This window comes from Anarrhichthys ocellatus, unplaced genomic scaffold (assembly GCF_004355925.1).
Source record: "Anarrhichthys ocellatus isolate YVR2014 unplaced genomic scaffold, GSC_Weel_1.0 scaffold3, whole genome shotgun sequence".
Taxonomy (NCBI): Eukaryota; Metazoa; Chordata; class Actinopteri; order Perciformes; family Anarhichadidae; genus Anarrhichthys; species Anarrhichthys ocellatus.
Window position 1 is genome coordinate 11,819,106 of NW_022280033.1, and position 23,144 is coordinate 11,842,249.

The 23,144-nt window shown below is 38.5% G+C and overlaps 1 protein-coding gene across 12 annotated transcripts in view; it reads left to right on the top strand.

Annotated features, from left to right (window-relative positions):
- Window positions 1–23,144, top strand: part of adgrb3 (adhesion G protein-coupled receptor B3) — a 113,570-nt gene that overhangs the window by 30,162 nt on the left and 60,264 nt on the right. For 10 of the 12 annotated variants that reach the window (XM_031877418.1, XM_031877360.1, XM_031877394.1 and 7 more), the window contains exon 3: window positions 20,946–21,056. The exons of the other annotated variants lie outside the window; for them this stretch is intronic. In XM_031877418.1, coding sequence (XP_031733278.1) covers window positions 20,946–21,056 — 111 coding nt within the window. The remainder of the gene's footprint in view (window positions 1–20,945; window positions 21,057–23,144) is intronic. 12 annotated transcript variants of the gene reach the window in all.

The following is a 23,144-nucleotide window of genomic DNA, read 5'->3' on the forward strand; positions in this document are numbered from 1 at the left end:
GTCGCTATAATGACACCCGGGATGCCACTACGCCTTTGGAGTAGTATCTAACTGAAGGTTTGTGCATGGCGGTTAGGTTTAGGCAACAAAACAACTTAGTTAGGGTTAGAAAAGTATCGTGGAGACTCAGTTGTGTAGCGTTCATTTTTGGCTTATTACACTATAATGACACTCGGGACGTCATACTCGATAAAAACTACAAACACCCAATAACTTGCTTAACAAGCATAATGTTATGTTATGAATATTATCTGATACGTCAGTTTTGTACATTTATTGATTCATAGCAGAGAAGAAAGAGGCAAGGAGATGTTTGAGGATGCAAAAAACAAGTTTGTGAGCCAGATTGAAAATCACAGTACACTGCATGTCCCCCGCATGCTGTGCAACCAGGACACCCCATGGCATGTTATATTTTGATATTTTCATAAACATGTCCTATTAATAGCTTGTCCTCCAGCTCTTGTGACATCAGTCTGACTGCTGCAGTCTCCCTTCATGTCTTGGCTTTGCCTATTACACTTCGTCTGACTCAACAGTGGACTGTGCCTCCCAGCTGGCCATAGGCTGACACTCTCTTCCACCTCATTACCAGGAAGGCCAGTGAATGAAGTGAATGTTCCTCCTAGTCTAGTTAGAGGTTGGCACCTGGGGCTGTACTATACCTTATGCCATTTACCTCGGAAGGCAACTGAGAAAACAGATATAATGAACCAGTTAGGCAAGAGTCGTGCAGCTGTGAGATTTCTTTTGAAATGTCATAGTTGCTTGCACAAGATGAAAATACAGACTGCATGTATTTACATTTTTCAATATTCCTCTTGCAGAACAGTGATGTTGTCAGATGCTGGCGAGAGCAGGAATATTTATCTGCACAACGCTGGAAGAATTCTTCCCTCACCGAAAGGCGTCAGACCCAATTCATATTCTCATATCTTTAATGTCCCCTCTGAACAACAACATATACTGATTTTTCCACTCAACAATTTTGCTCAAAAAACTAATTTAAAATGTATTCCAAGCCGATATGATTGTCTCAAAATATTCATGCACACTCTCTCAAAATATTCTTCCAACATTAAATCAGTAATTTGTTAAGAAAATGATTTGGAGCATGATATTGCATGCTGTTGTTTGGTCTGAGTCTTACTTCTGCTTACAGTAAGTGTAGTTCATAGCTCATTTAATACTTTATAGAAAACAAGGCTCAATACATCATGTTTTCTGTATAGTCGCCTGCTGCACTCACCATTATTAGTTGGTTGTTTAGAGCAAAAGCATAAGGTCACCTTTGTTGCTTTCAGGGGCCACACTAGCTCTGCAATTTTAAATTTTGCCATTGTGTTAAAGAGACTCAATTATGGATGGGCTGAAGCGAGCATTTATCATATTTCACACCCAATATTATGACATATTTGTCAGAGCATTAATTTAGATTAATGACATGGGGAGTGTTTTGGGTGATCTGCAAAGCCTTTGACAGCTCATCCTTTTAGAGTCAGATGGTTTTAATGAAGGTGGTCTATACAGCAGGAAAATGTATTATAAACCTTGAGCTACTAAAATGTATTTTAGGTGCTACGAATCTACAGCCTGTTTACAGGACAGTGACAATGTTCAGTATGCAGTGATTGTCCCAACCTCCATCCACCCACCCACCTAGGTATGTGTGCAGAATTAAGAGGAGGCAGGTGCTCAATCCAAAAATAAATAAATGAAACAGTGAGGGGACGACTGTTCTTTAGATAAGAATAGATAAAGAGAAAAGAAAAAATAGGTTAGTTAACAAGGGAACAGTCACCTCAGACAGCTTTAGTGACCTCTGTGTTCCTCCTAATTTTGAATAATCTTATGTTTAAAGTCAGCACTTTCCCTTTGCTCCATTGTAAGTAAAAGAGCATAGATGTGATAATGTTGCTTCCATTAAAAGCCTATTTTATTGAGGGGTAGTCAGGCAGGTATTCGAGCACTAGCTGGACTCGATCTACGTGCCTTTCGACCATCACCTCAGCTTCAGCACCGCAGTACGCTGAGAACGCCTGCATTATTCAAATGCATTTTGTGTCTCAGTTATCTGTCATGCAGAGGGCTGTCAAGTGCCATAAAAAGGTGGGTGGTACTGGTGTGCGCCTCCCGCCCTCTGCTGAACTGAAATGAACTTGACACATAAGCAGAAGCACCACAGAAGCATTATAGGATGGATATCTGTTGTGAGTGTGGACGGCTTGGTAGGGGCGGATGCATTCTGCCCACTTTCCTATGCATAATGGGACAGCTGTGTACTTAAAAAAACACTGTGCTTATAATACTGCATGAGTAAGGGCTTTGGGATCCGTGTTCCAGTAGTGATAAGCTATACTGTGTCATGCAAAATGATGGTTGTAGACATTTAAAAATGATAGATGAGGACAATATAGATGCTTTGTGCAGCTATTTTTTGCTTGATTCCAAAAACATGAGACAGCTTCTTGTTTTCAAATTACCTGAGTTCGTGCCTGTTCAAGCTTTTTCATGAGGTCAATATTTTTCACCAGAGTATCTCATCTGTCTTCTATATGCACACGTTGATAAATGTCTGGCTGTTTTCAGGTCTCAGTGATTCCTTGATTCATATCTGAGATTTCAGAAAAAAGATAAAACGTCTAACCTCTGATTGTAGCTTTACCATTACTACCGGCAAAGGAATATCTAAAATAGCCGAAATATCTTCCCCATTTTTTCTCTCACTCACCTACTCTTTTCTCTTGTTTAAAAACCCTACAGGGAATTTACTGCCCTAACCATTACCACTGACCAGCTGCTTTAGATTCAAGTCACACCAACTAGGGAGTCTCACTAATAACGCCTCTAAATTAGCTAGTTCTCATTAAAGGAATTTCAAACACCCCATTTAGACTTGATTTGCTGTTCACATTCCTACTGCTTTGTCCTTTAACATGTTATATGACCAATTCCCCTCACCATGCCTATAACACAGACGGAGTGGTATGCACATTGGTTGACTTAGTTGCTTGGTAACAAGAAGCTATTCATGCGATTCACTTTTCTTCTTTTTTAGATTTAATTAAGAAGCCGTTTTATAAGTGATATATACGGGTTAGCTCATTTTGGACCCGTACCCATCTGGTGCATTTGAGACTATCTGAACTGACCCAGCTCAATATCACACAAACAAACCAGATATGTGCCTCATCCCTGACCCAGAGGATTGGAATGGATGCAGTGTGGAAGTGCAGGAAGACTAAAAGAAACTTGGCAGTGTTTTAACCCTCGATGGGATTTACTTAGTTAGATTTTGAGTGGAAGGGAAAGAGGAAACAGCATTGCTCCGACGGTAACTCACATTAATAAACATAGTCATTTTACACCACAGAGGCCAAATCTAGCAGACATCAGAGCAATGAACCCACTGAGTTAGCCAACAAAAGTCCTCTTGTTCCAACTCTAGAAGCCGCACTTTGTGCTGCTTGTGGCATTGCGGTCTCCTATGCCCTCCCCTTTCTCGCTCAGAGATGCTGCTGAATAAAGAGAAGGCGTGACTCTAGTGGGCTTAGAGGAAGGAGGTGGTGGATAAAAAAGTATCATGTAAATGTAGAAAGTTCTCAGAATTGTGGGAAACAATTGTTGTTGCTGTACCTCTTTATCAGGCCTAAATCTAACGAAAGCAATCACAAGCATTTATCAAAATCAACACTGCCATGCAAGGGGCTTTGTGAGACTGTACTTAGGCAAGGCTGTGTTTTGAGCTACATGCTAATGTCGGCTCGCAATGATAATGTTAACACAATGATGTTTAGTAGGTATATGCAGTGCAGGGATTTGGTCATTAAACAAAGTATTGGACAAATTAAAATTTTGATCATGGCACTAGATAAAAAGTCATCAGATAACATCAAATACAAAGTTATTATAATTCGTCCTGAGGACCATGAATATCTTTATCAAATTCAATGGCACCATAATTCCAAATTCATTATTTTTCTTCTATTCTGCTATATCTCTTAATGATCCAAATACCTGCATATACAACACAGCAATGGCATTCATGAGTGAAGCAGTAAATACAACTTGCAATGTCTACAAACTATTATGGTGGTTGGTCATCGTATTGCACACGCTAATGAGAATAACAGAAAATATTTTAGTTGTACTGTAATGACAGTGAGGGTGATGTTTTTCAAATTTGTATTTAACTGGAAATTAATGGTGTTTTAATGGTTCAAGGAAGTGAACCCTGTGAACATTAAAATGCACATAAAGCTCTCTCGCTTATATCAGTATAATTAGATGTAAGTGGAGGCTGACCCTCAAAGAGGACACATAAAGAGGATATAGCATCTAGCACTTTATAGATGTAATGAGGTCTATTGTTTTTTTTTTTAAATGAGCACCGTGTTGACTGAGCTTCAGAGATTCTATATGAGGTTTATGGAGGTCCTCTGTTATGCACAGTGCTTTGCAATTAAATGTTCACTGTACTTTTTAAAGACGGAGTTGGAAATGTCATTAATTGTCCAGTTCTCCGAAGTTAAGAACAGTAACAGAATGAGTGAAAAGAAAAAAAGTGAGGGATGAAGCTGCAGCCTTAAATAACTGTGCAGCCTGCTATTAAATATAATGAGGAAAAATCTCCGATTGATTGGCGCTCTTGTGAGATTCCCCTTTAGAAGTTACTTCCACCTGCTGGATGTGTGAATTGCTTAAGATGTGACAGAACGTATGTTTCTCCGCTGTGTGGTAGGAATGTGGCTTTCACAAAGCAAGGGGTCTCAGTTAATCATAAGTTGATCATGGAGGAGGTCACTCGATGCAAGCAGACAAGCCACTGTTGACAGAGACATTAAAACAAGGAGAAACAAGAAGGGCTCATGCCTAATGCATTATTGAGAATGTCATATAATGAATCCAGTCTCCTGCCTCTGCAGGGTGCCTAGAGACACTGGAATTGCTGATTGCTCTAACTTCAAATGAAATGTATTGCATTTTGCATTAACTCATAAATATAATCATGGAGAAAGTGTCTCTTGTCATTAGTTTTAGCTAACATGTCAGTGTGTATTTGATAAAAAGCTACATATACTGTATACTGTTTATTTAAGAATGATTATCCTTACTGAATGAAAAGACATTATTTGCTTTGATTATTTGAATTTTCATTACCGAAATACATAGCAATAGATCTGTAATCACAACAGTAATTGTTTGTTGTCAGTTAGGGTTAAGAAAAAAAAGATTTTTACTGGATGTCAATTTTTTGTCCTTTAGTTTTTGTGACAGTTGTGTATTATGGGAGACTAACCTTCACTTAGTATTCCTCCTCCTGGGTATCCTGCCAGCTATAGTAATGTTTATGTTATGCCTAGCTTGTGATGATAAAAAGTAGCTGTCTTAAAATGGACTGATTATTTAATTTTGATTAATATGTCTAAAAATAGAGAACAGTATGACCGCGACTACAAATGTTACAAAAGCTTATCAGCAAAATAAGATCTATGTGTCTAATGTCACTGCTGTCTCCCTCAGGAATGCCACTGGAAATTAACAGAAGGGAATGCTAATTGTTCGCATGAAAAATGGCTTTGTAGACACTAAGTGAAAATATGTTGCTTTTTAATGTGCGAAACCACAACCAGCAATAAAATTGTGCCTTGTGGGACTAGACAAATCAATAACGTTATGCAAACAATCCCACATGAATTGGAATTGCTCTGTTATGTTTAATCTACGGTGCAGACACTTAAAAAGGGGAAACACAAATCTGTTTTGTATTGTTGCATCCTGGGTACACGAGCTAGGGTATGCTTACATACATCTTCAGTGTACAGTAGTTATTGTTGGGTTCAGAAATGCCTATTACCAGACATTGAGTTACAGTGAAACTGTTACTGTTGTACTCTATGTGGGTCTGGGAAGGTTAGCATATAGTTGAGAGGAGATACATCTGTCAGTTGTACCAAATCCCAAACAAGGGAGCATCTTGTATGATTGAGCCTTGTGGTAGGTAGCTGGCTGGTTAGGAAGGTGGGACTGTTTGGAAATCAGCAGCTTGGCTGTGTGGGAGCAGTTGGACTAGTTCCTCTGAGCATCAGATAAAAAAAAAAGCCATGTGATGGGCAAACATAGCATTTCTCTATTTCGTAGTAGGCTGCAACCCTCAGTAGGCTGTGTATGTTTTGTACATGTTTATATTCACATTACAATTTTGTCAGCATTAAACAACTACAGCTCCCATGAGTCTTGGCATGGTGCTTTGTTTACACTCTCCACTATCAATAGTAGATACTAATGTATTTTAGAAAAGGGACAGAAATACTAGTATCACATTTCAGTACATTGCCTGGCTGAGTTGTAACAGAGGCTACTTTAAAAAGGAGGCAGGACTCTTGCTCTCTATTACTGAGCTAAAGGCGGGGCCGGTGAACAACCTTCCCCCTTTGAAAGGTGATTGCCTGCTCTTGATGCACAATTTTATTTGGATCAGGCTTCTGTCAATCTGGCTTTTGATTTCAAGACCATCAGTGCAGCAACTTGACTGCTACTGTTCTAAGCACAGGGAAATGTTGTGTGCTGCCAGCAACCAACAACTGTGACGTATGAACACATTGATCAGTTGGACAGTCAGTAAATCTATCAGTCATTCATGTCGGTCTGTAATCTGACACTTTACCCATAACCTCAAATGGCACTCGCTCGTATTGTATTATTGTGTGATGCTTGCTTGCCCCATATTGCAGTCTTGCTAATGTGTGTGAGATTGATGTTTTACTGCAGTGCCAACAATAGTGTCTACAACAAATATTTAACTTCTGGATGAAACAGTCCCACAAGGTCCTTTAGCAAAGTCTCTGGAAGCAGCTGTGCGGAGGTGGGGTTGCTAACCAGACAATACATTTGCAAAACTAACCAGCTCAGATAAAGCATTAATCTACCCTTTGTGTCACTTGTCCAAATACATTTTGTGGTGTGTGGTGTCTTATTCCCCTCATTGTGGAGCGCTAAGGTGTAATGGGCTCATTACTGCCCCCTGAGGCTGGAGCCTCACTGGTTGGTGAGAACAATATTTGTAGTGGTGGTATGCAGATGTAGGTCTTGTTAACTGTCCCACATCTGTTTAAGTGAAGTGCACAGCAGAGCTTTTCTATGGGACCTTTTGGGGCTGAATGTCCTGAGCAAGGCTATAAAGAACTCAACTGAACTGACAAAGCAAGAGTAGAATACATAGGCACAAAACAATGTCTTAGGACATTGACATTGACAACTACACAGCAATTAATAATTATTTCTAATATCAAATAATTTGAATTCAGTTTACTAGAATGCAAGACAAGGCAAAGTCTCAACATTTGCAAAGCGGGTACCAACGAATGTTTGGCATTTTGCTTGATAAATGACCGATATGATGAATCGAAAAATGAAATAGGGTTCCAAATTACTACTCTGTCAATCAAATAATCAGTCTGGCTAATGGACCAATTATTTCAGTTCTGTACAGAAGCACGGTGACATAGCAGGATACAGGTTGACCTATTCTTCCTGACAATGGGAGACTCGTGTGATTATTCTAATTAGTTCAGGATGGCAGTTACTTCAACTCCAGCAGTGGTTGATGTCGTTATGGCTAAATACAATATTTAATGAAATAAATAATCTATAGATTGAAAAAAAGAACAGAAAAACAATGTTATATTGTCATTATTTGCATACATGTGAATTACATATTCTGCAAAATGGTCAGAAACTGGTTCTTTAGGGCAAAGAACAGGAAAAGACACAGTCATCATTTCTCCAAGCATGTCTGATTGAATAAGTATTCAAAGTATGGCATATTTGATATTATCAATAATTCAAACAACCTTAAAGTTCCCCAATACAAACTGGAATCACACTCAAAACTGTTGGTGGTTTAGTCATATAATAAGCTTATTAGCGTTAACAAAAAATCAAGTTGTATAGCACCAAGTAGAGGACAGTAGTAGTGCTAAATAAAAATGTAATTTTGGATTTTATAGATTTCAGTTGCTGTTAATTTATAATGCACTGTTCCTATTAATGCAGCTAGTTGTGAGGCAATTCACAAAAGTTGTCATTGTATCTAGGAGGCTAATGCTGAACTTCTGCTTGTCCCACTGGACATTTTATGTATTCATGGAGTTATGTGTTTCTGCAGCTACAAACCACAATCTATTTTTGTTTTTTGACATTTTAAAATAAACTAGGGTATACATACATTACAAAATCACTTCCAGTTGTAGAACTTACATGACAAATCGCTTTTTTAACACAATTTTGTGTTGGGTTTACGTGCCATAATGATGTAAGACTAGCTGAGAATTAGATCTATGACATGATATTCATCACCACATGCAGCCAACTAGGTTTTCTCCATATACTGTATATTAATAAGCATGTCATTTTACAGATAGCCTTTTCATGTTCAAATGCAGAGGTTTTATTTTTCATTCACAGCATTTCATTTGTAGACTGTGTCTAATGAGGAAAATCATCCGGTCATTATTCTGCAGTTCCATTTCTCGACTGCATAATATTCCTTAAATACAAGAATAGTACACTGTGCCCTCTGATTACCCTCTATTTTTACATCATCTTATGTCCATGGAGATTCAATTACTGGCTGAATAGAGTTGATTTATGTGACCATTCAGTGCCGCCTGTTTTAAAATCAGGAGGAAATATAGAAAATATGCATTCATCAGTGCCTCTAAATGCCATAATGAGGTGAGAAGATAGGCAGGACTCAAATTGTTTCCTCGCCTATTTGGTGTTCAATCCCTTTTTTTACTGTCTAAGCAGCTAACTGTGCGTGGGTGGGGGGGATGTAGCTATTGATGTCCTTGAACGTTTGCCTAGTTTAATACATTAAGTAGATTAGAGCAAGAGAGTGCATGAAAAGACATATTTTTCCTTTGCTGATTATAGTGGGAAAATATGGGGCTCCATTCCATTTTTTTGCATTGAAATGCTCATTAAGGCTCCTTTCACAAATGTGCAAGGGAAGTGGAAAGGAAATGGTTTTGTCATTCGGCCTCACAAACAGATCACACGCTGTTGGTTGTGTGAGAAACACAGAATGAACAAGAAGCTGCCTTCACCACGAAATGTAGGATGCTCCAGTCTGACAGCGGTGTATGTATTGATTATTTCATGCATGTACACAGCAACATTAATTCATCATAAGTATCTCACCAAATTAGGAGTTATTCTGAGCAATTTGATTTATTCAAACACTGTGAGAAGCATCCATGCAAGATCCCAATAAACTGGGAGAAATTATGTAGAATCCTTGCCATAGCCAGAGACGGATTATTCTGCAAATGAACCGCTTCACCTGGTACCATCACTGAATTGAAGAAAGGAATATATTTTAAATCACCTCATTTTCAAGCCTTAGAGCACCTTTGCTGAGAGGTGGAAGATGTGAGAGATTTGACTGCATATCAGACAGGTAGATCGACAATAGCGTGAACTGGATGACAATGGGTCAGACAGGCTATTCAGCCAAAGCTATTGGGGGGCATGGGTGTCATGGGCCTCTAAAACTCTACATTCCTCTGCAGTAAGTGTCTTTCCAGCTCCCTATTTCAGTGGTCTGTAGAGCACAACTGAATGGACAGCAGCCATTGTGTGCCCAGATAATGCACTTCAATCATCCTTAATGGCATCACAGCCAAAAAAGCTCAGAGGCTGAGTTGAAGGGGCTTTATTTCCTCCCATATCCCAGAACAAAAATGGAAGTTTTTTTAATAAGATTTAGCTCTGCACTTGTTTGGCACACTAATTCTACTGACTACTAAGTCAGTAGAATCAGAGGTCTAAGTCTCTAATAAGACCTGTGTTGTGTGTCTATGGATGGAAATGTGAATCACTGCCGTAGCTGTTTTTGATGCAGATTTGGTCATGGCCTCTGGGTGGAAAACGATTTAGCAGTCATGTTTAGGTTAAAGCTGATTTTTTTACACAACACTTAATATTCTGGACATGGTAGGCTGCAGGGAAAGCTTGTGGTGTGGTAATCAATTCCATACATTGGCCAACGGTTAGATGTTGACTGGCTAATTGACCGCAGTAATGGTGCATGGCTATGTGGTGGTGGACGATGGAGACATGCACATTAAAAAACAATTAATTTCCAATACTAATGTCACTCTTGGCTGCCTCTGCTGCTGCATATAACAAGGAGCTGTCACTGATTAGTAATTTCATACTCCATCTAGGATTTGATCCAGGCTATGCAAAGTTAGAAGGCCTTTTTGTTTGATTGAGATACTTTTCCTTTTTAAAAGCCACCTGATGAGAATTCAGGTTTACGTTTTGGTTGATGAGTACATTTAAAATCTTTCTCTCCTTGTATCCAAAGATACAAGGTCATGGTCTGGTCAAGGACTGATTGCAGTTTCTGCCTCTAGCCAATGAGTCAGATTTATTTTACTCGTGTTTACAGTATATTTCAAGCTGCTGCAGCCAACTTTGCTTTTTGGCAGCTCCACATGGCGACAAGACATCATTTTGAAACTTGGAATAACTTCACGATGCAGAAATCCAAATTTGGCTCAATAAACTGCAATCACCAAACTTTAATTCTACTGTGGATGGGCAATGATGGTGGATGGGGAAATTATAAAAAAAAGAACCAGGAGGTTCAGCCCCCATTGATTATTACTGCTTTTTTGAGTGTTTGCTGGCAATTTTGATTCATTACTTCTAGTGCGTGCTCATTTAGTTATTTACATGCACATAGATATTTACTTTGAAATGGTTACAGTGCACTGCAACCATATCAAAGTAAAGAAACCCCAGTGAAGCAATAGTTTGATTATTGAATCACAGTAACCTAATTGCCCTTACAATCTGTGTGTAAAAGATCCACTTCATGATCCAGTTAATGTCCAGAAAGATGAGGCAGACAACAGAAAACATCTTTGTTAATGTCACATTGTCAAACAAGGAAAACCGAAAAAAAGAATAAACACCAATGAAGTTGCTCTATGAAGGAATGAAGGAATGCTGTTTTCACCCAGAACAGTGATGCTTTTGTCTTTCCCACCACCATTGGCAATACAGCTCTTTGTACACAGACAAACCAAGTTGCATGTGCTCGACAGCAAGTCCTTCATACTGTATAGACGAGGAGAAAGACACTTCGATCTTTCATCAGTTCTTATGATTTCAAAAGCTTCGAGTGGATAATAACCCGAGACCTCTTTAAGGGTATGAAAATAAAAACAACATGAACTGATTATTCCTATTTTTAATGTGCTCTTCCCTCTTATTTCACATAATTACTTTGCCCTGCTGAAATTACAATTAGCCTCCACAAAGACTCAGCATAATTTCAACAGCGCGATTCAGCATAATTTAAAATTAAGATAATGTTTTGTTTTTTTTTTGCTCTATTAATTTAACAGTACTTAGCATCTCTTTGATAAAGGGATGAAAAAGTTTGAAAAATAAGACTGAGTACAGCAGTTTAGATGCGATTTCATTGTTGACCCTTACCATTGTGAGTGTTTTTCATGATAAAAAGGCACTATTCATTTGACATTGCCTCTTTAAAAAAAATATTTGACAAAATCACTTTGAAAAAGCCTGGAAGAGATATTTTACAGAAAGTAAATTTGAACCCTGTACATGGTCACATTGTGTGACGTGATCTCATAAATATTCTGGGTTTCCAGAGATCATCAGGCGGTTAAATCCCCTGACTCTCAAAGCAATTGCCCCCTTTGTCCTGGGACTGAATCCCAGTAGTGTTTTCTCTCCTGTGCCCTCAACCCTTTACAACAGTCTAAATAAAGAATAGAAAACACCACAGGTTAGAGTACGGCCAACCTTACTTTAAAAGAAACAGCCTGAGGTTGTGGGAATTCAACTCTAATTACATTAATGCAGGCTTAGTAATACAAATGATGACATAGTGTTAGCCATGCTATGTTAAACCAAAAAGAAAAATTGTGTTTAGATTTTAAGCCAAAGCTGTTGGTCATCTGGTTAAATTTCAAAACTAAACACGTGAACAAATGATCATTTTGACAAATTCTATTGAAATGGGAATAATCAAGTAAACATCATTGTAGACCATATACTGGATGTGTTTAGTTATAAAACACAGGCAGTGAATAGAATCCAGAGCAGCCAAGTGTGGCTTTCAAAATGATAAGAACTGTGATGGTTCTGCTGCTCTGAGACTTGACATCAGAATCCATTAAATGAAAATCCTATCGCGCTGCTCTCATGCACTTGTCTGAGGACATTTCAGCATCACCACTGTGTCTTCGTAATTATTTTGGAGAGTGTATTTGCTCGGCCAATGAGCAAAGACAGGGCATGTTGCAGGCATCTTCCTCATGACTAACTTGTATATGACACAATGTTCCCTGTGCTGATAGATGCAGGGTGGCAGTCTGAAAGCAGTGGGTTTTACCCCTGCAAAAGCATCGGACATGATTGGTGCTGTGGAAAGGCTGACAGCATGAATTATGAAAGTCTCATTAGGGGCTGTTGGAAATGATTTATCTGGCTTCAAAATATGGCCATCCAACCACATTTGCATCCATGGTTATACGGAGTCCATATTGTGTTTTGCTCTTTTAATTTCGTAGGTGTATCATTTACTGTTTATTAGTGAGGAGCTTCCATGGACGACAAACCATGACTCTATTTAATGGAGGTCACTACTTGGTATGCCAAGCAAAATAGCTTAGAAAAGGACAAGGTATGCTCTTTGAAAATTGGCTGCAGTCGCAAAGGTGCTAAAAAATGTGTCATGTTTCTCACTTGACAGATGCATTGCTTGGCATGGTGGCATTGAGCTTGGCAGTGTGTGTGACTGCCAGGTCATCTACTGGGGTTGTGTGTTTCTATAGTGATGCCAAAAAGCTGCTTCTATTTTCCCATTCCCAATGTCCCTTCTCAAGAGCATTGTAGCAAAGCATACCCCCAAAGACAACTGTGCATAATTTACGTTCATAATTTTAAGATCATACCCTGCTGGTCAAAAAGAAGAAGAAAAAAATCTCTTGTTTTTGAGGCAATTGGCCAACACTTATAAGAGAATATTTCATGAGATACTTTAAGCAACCGACTAAAGTCCCAGATTTGAGAAGGCCCCAGCATTTCACATGGTGTACAATGTGTAGTTTCTATACTATTCATATAACGTGACTTCTCTCTCTGAAATGGTTTCATTAGTAATCCGCCTCCATCCTTGTTTCTGTCGGTGCACAGTAGTCCTTTCAGTTGTGTCCCTGCAGCAGCCCCACTTTTAGTCACGGGTGGTTCAGCAGTGTCGCTTTTTGAAAAGGCTGGTGATTTTGCAAGTTATAAGCTGCAATCTTGGCATTGCTTTCACTTTAAACTGCTCCATAGGCGGATCCATTTTCTGATAGCATCATGCAGCTGAACTGAGAGCATGACACATTGCTCACATTATGATGCAGAGGGTACATCTTTGTCAAAACCCGGAATAGATGGAAAGGAAATGTGTATCTTAATTTGTTGTTGTTGTTGATTTCAATTTATTTCCCCTCTCTTTTTTTTAGACCAGATCTATTTTCCGGACATTGATAAGCCAGCATTGGTTTACAACCACAGTAATGCGGATGATGCTTTTGATTCTTGTGATGGCAGATTATCATAGTAGAGAGTTTAGCTGTGGAATATGCATCTAAATTGTGCGGCATCTGATAGAGTAGAGATTCAACTTATACACGTTTGGATGAGCTGACATGATCTGAATTCGGACTGGTGAGGCCCTTTCCCTGAAGTGTACAGAAAAGAGGGGGAATGATCTGCTCACGGCACCCAGCAACAGGGCTTCTTGATGCAGTGCTTTGATAACGTCAGAGCTCCATCTAGGTTGCTTTGTGAGGTACTGCTCAATAACCTTGTGATTTAGCATCGTGCTGTAAATTATCAATGCAATCTCCCAGCCACTCATTTGTCTTCCCATCAGTAATACAAAATATGTCCTCTCTACTTACAACAGACTGTATTCTGAGCGCTTGTCTCACCACACTCACTCCATTTTTATGCGAGTTCACATGACTTTTCAATGAGGTGCAGCGGCAGTTGCACGGAATTCTAATTTGGCTTCAATCTAAGTCATTAGGAGAGTCAACAGGAAGCAAACAGATGGCAGAAGGAATATGATGGATAATTGTACGTCTCAGAGGACAATTCGTAATTTGTATCTGATTCCGTGCAACCCCCTCATTTTCTTAATGAAGGACTAATTGAGGTTTTTAGATTGGCACAAGCATATGGTCCCATCAATGGTGAAGGGTTTGTGTAATGGGTGTAAGGAGATACATTGAGGACATTTAAGGAGACTTATAAGATCGTTTCTGAATGGTAGTCCGATTTTGAGGTCCGAGAAACACTTAACCCCCGGTTTGGATGTGGAGGTGTGTTAATGAGCTAAAATACGATGCATGTTCATTACTTCATAATCATCATCATCGTATTTCTTCTTATTTTTTTACATCAAAAAGTAATCTTCACAGTTTTGTCTAAAACACTGATACTTACTAAGTAAATGTTGGAATAAGTAAATCATACTAGAATCTGTCTTTACTTGTGAATAAAGTGTTTTGGATGTTTTTTATTTATTGTTGTTTTTATGTATTCCACTATAGCACATTATGACACAATGACAAAAAAAAACATGATTTTCTTTTTGCTTTCCTTTGGTTTTGTTGTTATACATTTTCTGTCCTTTGTTGTTAAATGTAATTGCTGGTTTTGGGGGGTTTTGCTGTAGAAAATAATCAACCAGAACAGGGTTTGATCATTATTCTGCATTGATGTTCAGGTTTTATTTACCTCCAGGAAACAAGCCAATGAACAGACGCTGTTGTTACAAACAGACATTTCTAGACCTTTCAATTATTTTTAATAAACTGTTTTAGCATGTGCTCACTTTCAGCATTTGTAAAGGTTAATGTCTTTAATTATAGTTTTGCATCATTTCATGTTTAAACATATTCCCATTGTAATACATGACTGAAACACAACTCCAATATATCTAAAAATGAAAAGTGTGCCCAGAAGACGCCACGTGAGTTGAAACACATATACACGCTACGCCCATTTATTAAAGGCTTTTTCATTTTCATTTTTGGTTATGTCTTATTTATCACAAGCTAAGAACAAGTTTAACCTTTCTCTTATTTGGTCTCATATCTAAAATGTAATTTAAGCACTTTACAATCCAGATTATCACTACATTTGACCAAAATTTACCAGTCTCAGCTCAGCCGATGAGAAACGGAGCAACGACAGTCGCGGGATAGTGAGGTAGTCCTCTTACTGGTATTCAGGGAACTTACACTCTTCAGAGTGTAGTGGTAATGAAGTGCCTCTCATTAAGAGCTACATTTGTGACAGTCAGTCAGTCAGTCAGGCAGGAATGCATAGACGGCAGGAAGCGAGAGCCCCTGATAGACGCTACTCATAGGGGCCTTTGAGTAAAGGCTCATTTCATGCAAGGTTAGACACATCAGTCATTGGACATGGGGCTGGCTTTTACTGCCTTTCGATAAAATTACACATGGAACGTGTCCACACGGTGAAGATGAACCTGGAAATCAAATGTCTTCCATTAGGCTCTCTGCGGCAGGCGTGATTACCGTCAGTGTGTCAGCTTCAAATTCCCGGCATGCAGTGAATCAAAGCCTCAGTGATGACAAAGGTCATGGACACGGGGAACTTTCTTTCTCTTTGATTGCGTGCGGAGTCTTTATTTGTTTGTTATATGTACTGAATGCACTTAGTAGTGGGACATCAATTAAATCAAGCGTAAATATAGCCACTAATTAAGCTTGAAAGCATCAATGAGCTGTGATGGGTAAGGAAACCTTTGAGCCCACATAATCAGGCTCACATGAATAGTTTGGCTCGGGCAGGAGAATACTGTCCAGCACTATCCATGTTTGCACATCTTTGACGCTGTGATGAAGGCCCGTGTGTGTGCCACAGCACATTCAGTAACACTGTTGCCTCAAATTCTGAGCCCTGGTATCCCTCTGTTATAACTTTCATGTATTGTCACCTGCTGAGGTTACAGCCCAGTGGTGACCAGTGCCTGTAAAGCCAGTAATTTGAGCAGACATTTTGTTACATTTGACCCAGAGGTTTTCATTGTTTTGGCGGTTTCTGCATGCAGCACTGGCTTTGCTAACATATGCACCTCTGGAGATCCAGCTTCCAAAGCCGATTGAAACAGAAGAGTGATTCTCCTTTCCTTTTTAGTGCGGCCAGACATATCTCACAATACGATCAACTTGCAAAGCAGCCTGATTCCCGAGACTAGCCACTGAATCACTTCAGTTTCTCAAAGTTGAGAGGAAGGCATTATTTCTCGAAATAGCCTAATCTCATCCCTCACCTCTTTATTACTCACCTGATTTGCTGATCATCCCTGACAAGCAGGCAAAATGGCTGCCATTATAAACTGATGGCACATCGTGGCAGCAGCATGTCGTTTTTGCTTGCACCGTTTAAAAGATCTATTTTTGCACTTACTGGGAGTAATTGCAGGTTTGATGTTGCGCAGTGTTACTGAATGCAGTGCTAGTTCAGCTTCTTCCTTTAGCGAATTAGGAGCTTTTGAAAATGTAAAACACGAGAAACAGGAAGAGGGTTTACAATATTGTGTCTGTGTTTGTGGGTGAGTGTTTGTGTGGAGCATTAGGTAGCTGTTTTTCTGTGACAGTGAGTTCATACACAAGAGAATCCCAAAATATTAGATAAATAATATTGTCAAACACACAGTCAAAATCCTATTTCACGCCATCACAAGATGTTGGCCACATTCGCTTTAGCCTGCTTGGAAGTCTAGGCTGTCAAAAGAAGCCAATGTTAACAATCTTAGAGAGACATGAAGCTGAGACTGACAAGGAGTTATTTTGGTTCCTGTGTATCTATAGTGAGTCACACAAATCATCAGTGAATCTGCTGACAATTACACTAAACTTCTGAGAAAGCACATAAGGAGACAGATTTAGGTGATGTCCTGATGCTACCAAATAGGTTTCGTTTCATGGAGTTGGCAGGATTATCTAAAGGGAAATACACAGAGGAGATAATATAGATCGTTGCACTCCAAAAATACAGTGTTTAGATATGAGTGTAGGAAAATGGAGGCTATGAAAATATCCAGCAAGTACAAGTATATATTTGACCAGGAGTCCCGCTTCTCCATGTACATTGTATCTGTATAAAGAGAAACATTTTATTTTAGTACGATGACAGCAATGATGACGTTAATAATAGCCCCTTACCCTCACTTTGTTCAGTAAATACAGCACACTGGACATTGACTTTCCATTACAGTATCTGCAACATAGATACGCTTATATGACTGCTCTCAGTACATTTTTACTGCCAGTTATTACCAATTGCATGCATTTACTACAATCCATAATATTCTGGATATAAACCAATTCAGTTCTACTTGTAAGAACTAATATTCTCCAGAAGCAACTCCTTCCTGTCCGTCTGGTCCATTTGGTCCAGATTGTTGGAGATTATTTCTATTTTTATATGTTTGCTGGATCAAGCATGGCTTTCACCTTGTGTTAAAATGCTTTACCTGTCGTGAAATAAAAAGTGTCTATTGCTGATCTGTCTGCCAAGGTCATCTAAGTAATTCAGCTATTTTAGGGATGTGTGTCTAATATGTCAAGTATTTCAGAAAAGCAATGCCGCTATTCTTCAGTTTCATCAATTCTGATGAATAAATGGTCACTATAAGACCCAAAGGAATGTCTTTTTAAATTGTCAAGTGCAGAACGCATGCTTTGTCAGTGATGCATGCCATCAAGGTTATGTGAATTAACACAAAAGGAAACAGTGATGGATTTCACTGAATGGCATTGCCTCTCCTTTGCTGTTGAAACATGATGGTTGATGGATATCGATAATAAGTATTCTCTTTAGTTCCGACTGAAGGACAGACCCCTCGTAAATCTTAAACTTAATTTTCTTAAAAACACACAGTTAAAAAGTTCTGAATACTTGCCAAAACATGAAATGATGCAGTCTCAAGCAGAGGAAATGTCTGCAAGGTAATGACACGCTAAATGCATCATCTGTGCTTTCTGCCTTGTAATGCAGTGAAGACGCTTCGTGTTTTTTTGTGTCACTTTGAAAAATGACAAACAGCCTGGCCCTCCATTTATTATAACTCTGGTCTGTGTCTGATGTTAACGGTTATACAGCCACGGGCTTCAATACAATCCTCGTAGTTCAATTAAACCGCTGTGCTTCTTTCTCAGGACTTTTCTGGTCTCACGATTCGACATGCTGCTTTTTTTCCCATTCTACTAACAAAGTTATAGGATTAAGACCTTTGAGGCATCGTAAAAGACTCCAGTCTCATTTACACTTAAACAGACTTCCTTTGCTCTAATCTAACCAGTTCTCATTTGAGTACCAACAGGTTGGGCTTTATTTTTAATAGCTTCCTGTCCAGACTGATGTAGATATAATTACTCAAACATCAGTGATGAAATGATGAATCCATGATGACAAACCTCTATTTAAAAATGTGTGAAGTTTGATTCATGCCGCGTGTGCGCTGTAATGAGTACACAGTAAGTCTCTTACTGACATCACACTTAATGACATTTTTATAATCTCTTTCATTTCTCAAGGCATTGTTGTATTGTTCATCATGAGCCGGTGAGAGCTAGATTAGATTAGGTGTGACTGACTGTCAATAGGCTGAGTTGATCAATGTTTTGCGGAGGCAAATCTTTTCCAAAAGGTAAGATGGAGTTAAGACCAATTATAGGGGAAACCAGGCATGATGATTAGTATCTAAAAATGATAATACAAAATATAACAGCCTCCAGTTCTGTATATGTCCTCCTTGATACAGGAACTGTTGCTTCTGGATGCACAATAGAGAGCTGGGAAGGAATTTCTTTCTTTTAGTATACAGTTAGGGATATTCACATATAAAAAGCTCCGTTGCCTTTTGTACTGGCTATAGTTGCTACATTATGAAATACAGGACAGTAGGGTGCCTATAATGATATATAACAGACTTTTACTGAAAAGTAAAACCATTAAAATAAGTCAAGTATTTTTTTATGTATTGTCTACATCCATCCTGCCCTGCTGAGCTTAGTGAAATGAAAGTGCTATTGTATGCTGTCTCATAGCTTTTAGTGTTTAGTTTCACTTGTATAAATTCATTAAAAAGCAGTGGGCCCTGCTTTTTGTCCGATTTCCTGCAAAGTAGCAGACATTCAGGCTGACTAAACCAGACAGCCCTTTTATTCTGCTAAATAGGGGATTGGTTCTTGATCCAAGGCACCACAGGGTAGAGCCCAAAACACAGTAAAGACATAACATGTCAAAGTATCTACAGTAGTTAGCCTTGCATGACTGAGCGTTAGGTCAACTGCTCTCGGTTTGTCCAACCATCAGTGTACCTGCACATTTTTCACATAGAGTTCACACTGTGCTTTCTGCTCAATTTGAGCAAAACAGATGTGGACACGATCAAATCAGAGAGAAAGACCTTTGAACGTGCTTCCGAAGCTCCGTACTTTGTGCAGTCGTGGTTCTGAAGATCCCAATCAGCATCAAAAGGCTGCGATGTTTGTTTCTACCTGGCGGCTTCCTCTCCTTTCATTATACCCTCTATTCTAATTATTTATGTAAACACAGTTTTCTTGATGCTATACTGGGAAGGGATGTTGTTTGAATGTCGCCAAAAACCCAGAGTCATTTTTTTATTTATTTACTTTTCTTAATCCAATCATGGAACATGTTTGTTGATATAATTTGGTTAATGCCAACAGTCTGATGTGTGGATCAGACAACTGTCATCTCGTGTAGTCAAGTGATTTACCGTATAATTAGTCCTAAAATTTCAGCTTTCAGTGGAACACGATCAGACGAGATTGACAGATAAGGCTCACTGTGAGGGAGGTCAGTCTTTCTAGGCGTACAGTTTGCTGTAGGGGGAACACAGACAACTGACGCTACAAACTAGATTAGAAGCGAAGATTTAAACATCCTCCCTATCAATGGCTGATGCATTGTATTGTCTAATGTACTAACATAAGCTATGTGTGAATTTGTTGTTTATCACCTGCATTGCCTATTTGCAAATGATATAATCACCTCATTAGGACCACACTGCTCGAAGTAATGCCGGTTTTCAATTAAGATGAGAGTTTGAAGATAATTTGCATCAGCTTGTTAATAAGTAAGTAACATATAAATGTTTCACAGTGTGTCTCATTTACTTAAAGCAGCTGATGCAAATTCGTAACACAATGCAATAGTGCAAGCATCGCTTTTCTCAGCGTGGAGTCAGAACATTGTGCTCATTGTCTCTTTGTCCCTTTATGGGAAACAAAGAGGGCATGCATTGTAATGAATACAGCTCAGAATACATTTGCCTAATCTAACAAAGGATCACAACATTTTAGACTGGCTAAACCAAAAAGAAATCCTGCAAAGATGACAAACTGTTGAGGAAACTGTGGATCAATAGCATGTTATGTCCATGAACCCCTCCTCTGTGGCTTTCTGATGGCTTACACATTTTTACTTTCATTTTCTTTTCTTTTCTTTTCTGGGTGTGCAGGAGGGAGGGAGGGAGGGAGGGAGCTGGTCTGATGAAGTGTTAGAGTCTTAAAAAGCGATGTGAGTTTATTTGCATGTTTGCTATGTGTCTACGCTGTGCTTTCAAGCTCAATTAATACTCCCAACTCACCCTTATAAATCCGTTGCATTGTTCTATGCCCTAGAGTAAAGGACAAATTAAATACAAACTTGTGTGGTCTTTGTTTCTAGCCATGTACTGCAGTTGCTTCGAACATCCTGAAAAACAGTATGTAATAAGCTTTTGTTCTCAGAAAATCATGTTTAAGCCTAGCTTTCATATGAACCTCTATTTTGTCCCATAGAATATGGAATGATCGGAGAGCATACAGTAAAAAGTCAGCGGCCAAGATCAGTTCATGACACAAAGGCCCTGCAGGAGCAAGCTGAATCTGCTAAATTTATGGCACAAACTGGTAATACCGTAGTTATGTTTCTTTACTTTATTTTGTTAACTAAACTTAATTTCATCATGCATGCTCTCTCTTGTACTGCACCTTTTAAGTGGAAATGTTTTGCATTATTATTTCTTTCCAATTCATTTCTATTGCTACATATGAAGTAGGAAGATATGTACATTTCCCATTTCTCTCTGAGTATTTACTTTGAATATAGAACTTAATTGGGTTTTGTGGGTCTGTTTGTTTTATTGTCACATAGTGAGTTGGCAAGTGGATTACTCATGGGACATTCATTAAACAGCAGTTTAAAACTAAGGCCCTAATGCGGTTAATGATTTCCTCCAAGGCATGATAAATTAAATGTCACTCAATGGAAAACCCACCCCTTCAGCCAAATATGAAACACATACTTGGCAAAAGTTGAACTGATAGATGCTGCCCTTAGAGATAAAATGAGACTGTTGCTTAACCAAGTGTAGAATCCAATAAAAGAACAGAAATTATCTAAATTCATAATTACAATCTACTGCCTCAGTACTTTTAATAAACAGAAAGTACTGGAATAGGTGATAGCAATATTAAAGCAAAACCTGAACCTTGTTGTTGCTTTATTATATCTATCAAACCCTTTTTTTCTAGTGGGTGGGTTTATATACTGTATATATATCTGAGGTTTTTTTATTCTTTATTTTTTGGGAAATGTTTTAATTTTTTCATGTGTTGTTCCATTTAAATTGCCGTCATTGTTTATGAACTCCTTTCATTACCATTTTAATTTGCGACACACCATACTGACATACCAGTACTAACGTTGACCCATTAACACCTCTCCATTTTACACACGCCGTAGGTATGTTGTTTCCCTGTCGACTCGCATCGCTGTGCTTTTCTGTTTCTCATTCTCACACTATTTACTCTCCCTGTACTGCCTCATTTAATAAATTGATCCACCTTTCAGTCTATTTTATGATCTGAAATGAAGGGCAGGGTTTAGATCCCTATTTGGCTGGATCTATATGTCCTTGATACAGCATGCTGACACTACTTTAAAAAAGCATGCTGTGTTGAAAATTATATTATGATTTGATGACTTCAAATGACATAAATGTATTCAGAGCTGCAATTGAAAGAATTATTCTTTGTATGAAATTATTTCTCTAATGCCCAAAGCCTCCAAGAAAATGAATACTTCACCTGAGGGTTTAACACAATCAAACATCAATTATTTGGTGACTACTCTAATGCAGGAATTTTATTGTCACTTGTCACCAAATAATTTATTCTTTTTCCATTCAGGCTACCATGGCTTTGTAAATCACCACACTGCCTCATCCGAATATACGGCTTTATTCAGCATTTCATGGCTTTCTGATATTTGGACCTTTTGGACAATGAAGATTTAAAGGCTCAATGCTGTTTCTTCTAATTATTCTCTTTAATTTAACTTAATGGAGATCTTTAGAAGAACAACTATGATACTTATCTTTACTAATCTGCTACCAAATGCTATGTAAGATTATTTAATGACTTATTTGACTGCTCGCAGAGTTGAAATACTTCAAAGTCTGCTCACCAAAAAGCTCCATGTTGGCACAAAGGCCTGGACAATAGAAACAGAATACATTGTTATTCTGCAGCTAAAACAGAACCTCGAGTGTGCTTTTAGTCACACGTGAAAATGGCTGCAATCTGCTGAATAAAATCCGCTAACTTTCTCATTCTCCTCCACCCCTGGGAGTTAAGAGGTTAACGTGGATTTCAAAAGTATTTGAAACCATCGTCTAAAACACCTAAAATGTTCTGTTGTCAAGGAAACTAGATAGTTTGCTGCAGTGCAAGGGAATCCATAACTCAGGCTTCTCTCTGAACTAACACCCATTCAATTTCATTTTGTTTTCTCAGACGCTGTCTTTCTTGCATGTCACCATGTTCTTATGAAATTTTGTTTCTTTATGGTCTGACTTAAGCATATTATTGGGTTTCATTGAAATGCATGAATTCTTTTTTTTACAGATGAAATGAAACAATTAGATGTAACCCTGATGTCTACTGTTAGATTTATATATATATATATATATATATATATATATATATATATATATA